The sequence below is a fragment of the Carassius gibelio genome, chromosome A11 (assembly GCF_023724105.1).
Source record: "Carassius gibelio isolate Cgi1373 ecotype wild population from Czech Republic chromosome A11, carGib1.2-hapl.c, whole genome shotgun sequence".
NCBI lineage: Eukaryota > Metazoa > Chordata > Actinopteri > Cypriniformes > Cyprinidae > Carassius > Carassius gibelio.
In genome coordinates, this window is record NC_068381.1 from 17,257,116 (window position 1) to 17,266,541 (window position 9,426).

Below are 9,426 nucleotides of genomic sequence, written 5' to 3' on the forward strand. Positions count from 1 at the left end.
CTTGCTCTTTTGGTCCCGGATTTGCTATCTTAAACTTCTTTAAAGGCCAAACATAAAAAACTTAATAGAAAAAGGCAATTAAATACTATTAATGCTCATATAAACATATCAGGAACTTTCAAATAAGCTTTTTAGCCGTGTTATTTTAAGGATTTTGTCCTCAATCAGTATCTTCCTGCCCTCTCTCTCTCTCTCTGTGACACATTCTCATGTATAAAGCGCAGCCTCCAGCGCACAACATCTACTCAGTGTAATAGGCAGAGACTGGAAGGTGGAGGGGCCAGAGAGGAGAGATACTGAGAGTGAAACAGCAAAACACAGAGAGAGAGAGAGAGAAAGACAGAGAGAGAGAGGAAGGGAAGAGAGAAAGGGGGAGGGAAAAGAGTCTAATGACAGCTAGAGAGGCATTCTGATGGACTCCTCACCTTTACAAGAGCTTTGGACACTGAATGTGGCTGATTTTATGCACTTTTCGGGTATTTTTGTTCAATTTGCAGAGAAATTATCCACCAATTTTTTAAAAAGAGGGGGATTTTTTTAAACAATTTATATTGTTTTTGTATTAGCTCATTTATTAACTGGAAATCAATTTTGGTTTGGGACATCATCCGACCTCAGTAGGACGAGATGAGAGAAGCGTGGAGGGTCTTCTTTCTTCTGCCCGTCTTTCTGCAGCTGGAGTATGGTAAGTCTGACCTTCGGTTTAACTTTACAAGTAACTCGCTGCAGTTACAAAATACCCTTGATTCCTGTTTATGTCCTGATGCAGTGTGAATGAGGGGTAGTGAGCAGTTCAGGGGGCTGTTTTGTCCCTACATAATATTTTTCAAAGACAATAAATCCCTATGCACATAACTAGAAAAAAGCTTAGACGACAATAATGATACTTAGAATATTCTAATAATTATTGAATAACGTTATGTTTTGAATGTCAGAAATGTAGTTTGTAATGGAAACAGCTTTTATGCCATGTGTATGGTGTAGATGTAAGCAGCGCTGATGAAACTTGGTTTTTACTCCTCTGACCAGTGTTTTCCACCGGTCCAGCTCGTGCCCATGCAGAAGAAAGACTCCTGCAATCTTTGTTCAGCAACTACAACAAGCTCTCTCGTCCGGTGGCGAACATCTCGGATGTGGTTCTGGTCCACTTTGGCCTGTCCATTGCTCAGCTCATTGACGTGGTGAGTCTCAGTTGCTTTCTAGCACAGCGACATCTTCATTTTATCAACCAAAAAAAGTTTATGGACAGTGAACGATGTTGTATTTTTCTTTCAAAATGTGCAGACATATACTCACTGTGTATTTAACCTTATCTCTTACTACTCTCTGTTGCATGGATATCCTACTTTGCACCATAATAAACCAGGATGAGAAAAATCAGATGATGACCACAAATGTCTGGGTGAAGCAGGTGGGTTTTCATAAAAAAATAATAATAATAAAACGAAAGCCCATAATTGTGCATTAATGAGATTTTTAATTGGAACTGGGCTCTTGTTGCTTCGCTCTCCACCCCTGTCATACCTGCTGGTTGTGAACGGTGATGAGCGCACATGTTTCCCTGCAGGAGTGGAACGATTACAAGCTGCGCTGGAACCCAGAGGAGTATGAGAATGTCACCTCCATCAGGATCCCCTCCGAGATCATCTGGAGACCGGATATTGTGCTCTATAACAAGTGTGTGAAGCTTTTAACAATCCGGAATTCGGCCAAATCCATTTCTACAAATCTATATCCTCAAACACTGTTAACCTCCCGCTGTTCCAGCATTATAATGTGTTCACGCTATCCAGACTGCGCTCTGGGCACCTGTTAACTCTTCTCCTCAGGGTGATGCTGTGGATCTTACAGAGGAAACTGGTGCATAATATTTCTAATCTTGAATCCCCCTTTAATCTTAATTCTGTATGTCTTCTGTTCATGTAGTGATAACTAGAAGACATGGGAATTAGGCTGTCCTTCATTATGAAGGCTGATATGAGTGCTGATCAGTGCTGCCCTTATAAGAAACCAGGTTCAAGTGAGCGAAATTCAGTTAGACGGTTCAGTTAAAGGTGCCTTGTGTATGACTTTTGCACTAAAAGAAGAACTAGGTTTTAAAGAACATCTTACAATTACTGATCAGAAATGGAGTATAATTGGTTGCTAACAAAGGATAATGTAAGGTAAGGATGTTTTATTTACCTTTTTATTTTAAATAATGCAAAAAAATAGCCAAAAAAAAAAACACGCTTTTCATTTTTCTCAGGCTGCATGCAGTTTGATTCTGAGCCGGTTCTTTTACAGAATCTTTCAAAAAAGACTCGTGAAATCAGGAGTCAAGACTGGAATACACTACATCTCTTTTTAAATCAGAAAAGATTTACACTTGCAGACTCTGTAAATAGTCATAGTGGAAAACTGGCCTTGTTGCCTCGTTGCTAGAAGATGCTTGACAAAGGAAAACAACGTGTGTTTAAAATAGGCTGACAATATCACTGGATGCAATCAAAATCAAAAGTAAAAAAAAATGTGTCTGTGACCATCATACATTACGCATTTTTCTATGAAATCTGTCAACTCAAATCTGCAGACTGGCTCTGATTTGCGGCAGCTAGTGTCGACTTATCCAAACTGTAAATCAGGGCAAAAGTCATGTAGTGTTTTCCAGGCTTTAGCAGATTGAATCAGTGACGAGGTTTTCTCGAAAATGAGTCAACGAACATCCCGCTCACTACAACAGAAAGTTACCGTTACTTTTATTATTGCTCATCACATGGAACTCAAATTACTACTCATATTTCAATTGATGTGTAGTTTATTAGGATCTGACAATATTTGGCCTATTTGAAAATCTGGAATCTGAGGGAGCAAAAAAAACCTAAATACTGAAAAAGTTATTTTTTTGCAATGCATATTACTAATCATAAATTACATTTTATATTAAATTATGTACTTATGGTAGGAAATAAAAATATATCTTCATGGAACATGATCTTTACTTAATATCCTAATGATTTTTGGCATAAAAGGAAAATCAAAAATTTTGACCCACACAATGTTTTTTTGGCTTTTGCTAAAATTATACCCTAGCGACTTAAAACTGGTTTTGTGGTCCAGGGGACAAATATATATTTTTAAAAGTCCTTTTGATCAGCTTTTTTAAAATTGCTAGGAAATTTCAAATAGCACTATATGATCACCAAACCTTGGAATGGACTGCTTGATTTATAGATAGATAAATCAGTCAATTTTGGCAACATTCATTCAAAAACTGAGGTGTATAAGCTCAGATCAATGAGGCCTATAATTAATCATTTCCAAAATTAAATACAAAACCTGTGCCAATTGAAATAAAACAAGTTGGTAAAAAAAAAAGACTCAATACATTTTTGGTAATAATATACAATAACAAGAAATCAATTAGCAATTTTTTTGTAGGCTGGTCATTTTTGACTGGAAACATCACAAGTGTAACAAAGTTAATGCAATAACTACCATTTTCTAGACAAAGCAAATCCTTTCCGGGTCAGAACACAATAGTTAGGAAGTCTTTTTGAAGCTTGATATAAACAGTGATAGAATTTTAGTTTGAACTGATCTTTACATGAGCTCTGATTGCTCATTTTCATTTAGAGTGAAAACAGAAGCTTATAGAACCATTATGAACATGATCCAAGATATCCGCTCTATTAGGAATAAAGTTGTGAGAGTTGAGAGGTTAAACACAGTCAAAGACGTCACGGGTTATTGATGGTTCGGCTCACTGTGATGCACTGACACCACTAAAGCTGTCTTTCACATTGCTCCACAGGTATTTCATGGCAGGTTCTGTCTGACAGTTTTGTGTTTGATCTGCAGTGCGGACGGAGACTTTGCGGTGACTCACTTGACTAAAGCCCAGGTGTTTTACAATGGCTGGATCAAATGGAAACCTCCTGCCATTTATAAAAGCTCCTGCAGCATAGATGTCACCTTCTTTCCCTTCGACCAGCAAAACTGCAAGATGAAATTTGGCTCATGGACGTACGATCGGGCCAAGATCGACCTGGTCAGCATGGCCAGTGACGTAGACCAGATGGACTACTGGGAAAGCGGAGAGTGGGTCATCATAAACGCTGTTGGCACTTACAACATCAAGAAGTACGAGTGCTGTACGGAAATCTACCCAGATATCACCTACTCCTTCATCATCAGACGTCTTCCTCTGTTCTACACCATCAATCTAATCATCCCCTGCCTGCTTATATCCTGCCTGACCGTGCTGGTCTTCTACCTTCCCTCAGAGTGTGCGGAGAAAATCACGCTGTGCATCTCTGTCCTCCTCTCTCTGACTGTCTTCCTCCTGCTTATCACGGAAATCATCCCCTCAACCTCACTAGTCATCCCGCTTATAGGCGAGTACCTCCTCTTCACCATGATCTTCGTCACCCTGTCTATCATCATCACCGTGTTTGTGCTCAACGTACACCACCGTTCGTCCCGGACACACAGCATGCCACACTGGGTGCGCCAGTTTTTCCTTCACCTGGTGCCCCGTTACTTGTTCATGAAACGTCCTCCCGCCTCAGGTAAGAGGAACTGTGGGAAACTGATTGAGATGATGCACAAGCCAATGGCATCACAGTCCATGTTTCTTCGGAACAACATTCTGGATATTTCTCCGCAAAGCCCGCTCCCTCATTTGGACATGGACGTGGTTGCCCGACTGGATCAAATTCAGCAGGACTCTTCCCCCAAACCCTTGTTTTTCTGCAGTTCTCCCAGCAGCCAGTATTCCATCCTGCAAGAGGAGACTTCTCAGACACCGCCGGTCCTCGCGTTTACGTGCGCATACACAAACAGCATCTTCGCCTCAAGCACACCTTCGTTTCCTGATACTATGCTTGGTTCTCAGCTCCACAATATCCCACAGGAGGGAGCCGAGTGTACAGACTGTGATATCCAAGGCCGGAGTGTTGAGAGCGTCTTCATGGAAGCTAAAGAGAGTGTTCTGGGAGCAGGGAGTTGTCAACACTGTCTTACATCTGAAGGGACAAGTCTACAGAAGCTTGATCACGATGAAGCAGGGAGGTGTTCCAGACATAACATGCCCAGCGCTCAGATCTCCGGCTCTAACAGTGACGGCACTACTGATCTAAATGCAGAGCAGCCAGGGAGCAATCTGTCGCAGTCCCTGCTCAAGGCCCTGGAAGGAGTTCAATACATTGCTGACCATCTGAGAGCAGAAGATTCAGACTTTTCGGTAAGTTTGACCAATTAAAACAGTGCTTTGCCTTCAAATTCGTATAATCACTGTTATATCATTCCAAACCCATGTGATTTTCTTTCTTTGGTGGAACATAAATGTTCACACAAGCCCTGCCGATATAACATGTTAATGTTAATGTTGTGCATTAAATTATAGAAAAAAGAATGTGTTAAAATTAACACTGTTTCCATCACCATGTTTTAATGCGCATTTTTAAGTAATGAGTCGCCTATGGAAACGCCCAATTTGGAATTTTCTTTTAATTCCTAATTCTTTATTCGCTATTTAAAAAAAAATATATATAAAACAAAAACACTTTGTGATAAACGGGCACAAAAAATCACTAAGACAAGTAGGAGAAGCCACTGAATATAATCATTTTCATGTATAATAAATGGCTCGCTCTCTTAATAATAAATGCGGTCGTTTGCTTTCATAGGTGGATGCTCCTTTTTGGGAATGCAGTCGTGTAAGACAGTTCTGGGAGGAGATTACAGAAATACTTTGAAAGACTTTGCTCAGGCATTTCAGAAAGGCCAAAACAACATTTTAAATGCTGAGTAAATTAAGAGATTTTTTATCCATCACTCGTGCAATTCTTGCAATTCTTTAAATGCAGATAAAAACAGGGCGATGGAAACATAGCTAATGACTAAAACTGGTAACTCACCTTTGTTAACAGTTAATTAAAACAACCAATATATTATTTCAAGAATTATAGCCTGCCTGATTGCTCTGTGTATTTATGGATTACTAAATTGAATATAAGTTCTTGAATCAAACTATTGATTGCGTCATATGTTTTATTAGATTCCTCTTTAGCAAGAGATTCTGCTCTAATCCTTCTGTGGCCTTTGATTTTGACATATATATATATATATATATGTTTTATCGCTGCTCTTGCTACACTACAAAAAAAAAAAAACAGAAAACACATTGGTCTCACAGGAAAGTAGTCAACCCCCCAAAAAAATCAATTCTGAGAGAAAAAGATGCGAGTGAAAAATATATCATGATATCTGAAACGAATGAATCTCCTTTTGCCCCACCAGGTGAGGGAAGACTGGAAATATGTTGCCATGGTGATTGATAGAATATTCCTCTGGATGTTTGTGCTGGTGTGCATTCTGGGGACCGTCGGACTCTTCCTCCCACCGTGGCTGGCTGGAATGATCTAGATCCTCATGTAAAGTATCTGAATGGTTCTAAGTGGGCGGGGAATGGCCTTGTCAATCACATCTGACTTCAGTGACCTCATTAAACTTTCGCTGTCATGAAAATTAAGTGATGTTTATGGAGTCAATTCAATGCCACATATACTCACAAAATAATTGAAGTATTGCAAAATAAAATAAAGTTTTGCAAACGAAAATGAAAGGATTGAGAATTTTTGCAACATATTTTCCATAGTCATAGCTACTAATTTATTTGCAATGCTGCTTTTATTATGCGTTTCAGTCAAGTTTGAGCTTGCAATTCTGTTTTTCTCTTTGTGCTTCATGTTTCTTCGCGTCTCACTTTCTGGCATTGTTTTGACATGGGGGTGGAGTCAAGGGACTGGGGAATGTACAACAGGCCTGGACATGCCTCCTTGGAAGTTACATCATCAGCCTGAGACACAGATCATGTCTGATCAAGGCACCGTCATTGAGTAGAGGCATGCAGGTGGATCGTTTCCCTTTATTCACTACCATTAAAACATGCATGTTTTCGCTTTATAAACTATATGTGACCCTGAACCACAAAACCAGCCTTAAAGTGCTAGGGTATATTTTTACCAATAGCCAAAAAAACATTGTATGGGTCAAAATGATCCATTTTACTTTAATGCATAAAATCATTAGGATATTAAGGCCCAATCCCAATTCTACTCCTTAGCCCTTCCCCTTTCCCCTCCGTTTCGCCCTTTAAATGAAGATTTTTCGGGACCACACTTCAAACGAAGGGGTATGAATTATCTTGGCAACATGGCTGCTACTGCGAACAAAAAGACACATAAATGTAAGCTTTTTTGGCATAAATAAAGATTTTAACAAAAATGTATAATTTGTTTTATGTTACATTCAATTGTGAGTTCATATTTTTTTGCACCATCATATTCTAGATTTTCAAATATTGATAGCCAAATATTGTCTGATCCTAATAAACCATACATCAATGGAAAGTTTATTTATTCAGATGATGATGATGTATAAATCTCAATTTCGAAAAATGGACACTTAAGAGACTATGGTTTTGTGGTCCAGGGTCACATATGTGTATTAACAGTGTATGCTCAAGAAGTTGCTAGCATGAACATCTACTGTTTATTTCTCTCAATGTGCACACTGTTATAGCATCAGAATGTATATTGTTTTGTTTTGTTAAGTAAATGTGTATAAACGCTGTTTGTTTCAAATCTATTTAACTTGTGGGAGGACGCCAGCGCACAGAAACATTCTTTGTTTATATTCGTTCAAAGTTACTGCAATGTTATTAACTTGATAAACATTAAAATGACTCAAGCTTAATTTTTTTAATCCTACAGTGACATTCGTTTCTTAATTTATGTCAGGATTTATGTAAATGAAAAAATACATTAATACCTTTTTGTTTGTAAAATGTCTTTTTCTCGCACTACTTCATTTTCTTTTGCAATTATTTTTATTCATTTGCAAAAAGCACATTTATTTTTTCTCAATAGTTTAATATACAAAACTTTATTTTCTTTTGCAATACGTCAATACTACTACTACTACAATACTGCAATACTTATTTTGCAAATATTTGTGGCCCTGACTTGACTCCATAGGATGTTTAATGTCAGTGCTTTTCAGTGCAACAGGAAGTTGATAGTGGGATTCTCTGCACATCAAGGACTGTTTTGTGTTAAATGCAACTTAATAAAAAATTTAATGAAACAAAATGAAACTACTGTTATCATTTACTCACCCTCATGTCTTTCAAAATCAATTATTTTATTTCTTCTGTGGAATATAAGGAAAACTTGGAATAGTTCTAATCATTCTTTTCCATTCAGGTGAAGCTTTCACAGTTCAATAGAGTTCAATGGATAGTTCACCTAAAAATGAAAATTCTGTCATAATTTACTCATCTTCAAGTTGTTTCTAAACCCAGCAGAATTTCTTTCTTCTGCTGGACACAAAAGAAGATAATATGAATAATGTGGCTAACTAAACCATTATGGTCCCCACTAACTTCCAATGTATTTTTCTCATAATATGGAAGTCACTGTGACCAGCAACTGTATGTTTGCACACATTCTTCAAAATATATTTTTGGAAGAAACTCATAAAGAATCTCACACTCTAAGAAATAAGGTACAAAAATGTACAGTTTAGGTACTTGTATATTTAAGGTACAAATGTGTACTCTTTAGGTACAAAGATGTGCTCTTAAGTACTGTACTGTACATTTTCGGAAAAATAAACCCACTGACATAAAACACAGAAATCAACAAAAATAATACATCTAGCTTAATGGTTTACACTGAAACAGATTTCAATTATTTAATTAATAGTTTTCCCCTATTTTGGGCATTGCATCACAGCACATGAGATGCACAACTTACAGGAGATTTCAGCTGTGAAAAATAACATAGATGACAGCAGATTAAATTGTGCCATAGTTTGTTCAAGTCTGTCGTGAATGTGATATGAATTCATAAAGATCATTCCCAAGGTCTGCTTGTATTTCAGCGGTTCAGCTTTCCAAACACTGAATATATCAGACGCCAAAAGAAGCAGGTCCTTCTTAATTTGTGAAATTGTACTGACACTATTTATGTCCATATTTCGGAAACAGCTTTTAACAAATACTTTTTTACAAAAAATAGTGTCAAAAGTTGCAAAATTAAATTGCAGGGGCTATTTATAACAGGAAGAATGATCATTTAAAATGATCATTACTAAATTTCAGATGATTTAGATCATATGGAGGAGTGATGAAACCTCTTCAAAAGACAAGAAATGAGTCCATTAATAAAAAATTAAAACCACATGAGATTTGTTTTAAATCGTCTTTCAAGTACTTTGTGGAGGATTCGAAATTTTGCCATTAAATGCTGACATTTCCCAATGAAAGGTTTAGCGAGACATGTTACGTTATCGTTCCTGAGCAATACCGAAATAGCTGTCAAGGAAAATCTGCTCTAATTCTCGTCTCTCCTCTCAGGTGGTGGATGAGTTGACCTACAA

General features: G+C 37.7%; 1 protein-coding gene across 1 annotated transcript; it reads left to right on the plus strand.

Annotated features, from left to right (window-relative positions):
- Positions 1–275: 275 nt before the first annotated feature.
- chrna4b (cholinergic receptor, nicotinic, alpha 4b) lies at positions 276–8,052 on the plus strand. Its single transcript, XM_052610182.1, has 6 exons — positions 276–685; positions 1,030–1,181; positions 1,367–1,411; positions 1,568–1,677; positions 3,841–5,224; positions 6,283–8,052. The coding sequence occupies exons 1-6, from the start codon at positions 628–630 to the stop codon at positions 6,406–6,408; spliced, it is 1,875 nt and encodes a 624-aa protein (XP_052466142.1). The 5' UTR covers positions 276–627; the 3' UTR covers positions 6,409–8,052.
- Positions 8,053–9,426: the final 1,374 nt, after the last annotated feature.

Bases quoted from the DNA above. Each gene is read 5' to 3' on its own strand.
- chrna4b (XM_052610182.1), top strand. From the start codon at position 628: ATGAGAGAAGCGTGGAGGGTCTTCTTTCTTCTGCCCGTCTTTCTGCAG. The intron at 1,182-1,366 runs GTGAGTCTCAGT...ATAATAAACCAG, and splicing joins TTGCTCAGCTCATTGACGTG to GATGAGAAAAATCAGATGAT. The intron at 1,678-3,840 runs GTGTGTGAAGCT...TTTGATCTGCAG, and splicing joins GATATTGTGCTCTATAACAA to TGCGGACGGAGACTTTGCGG.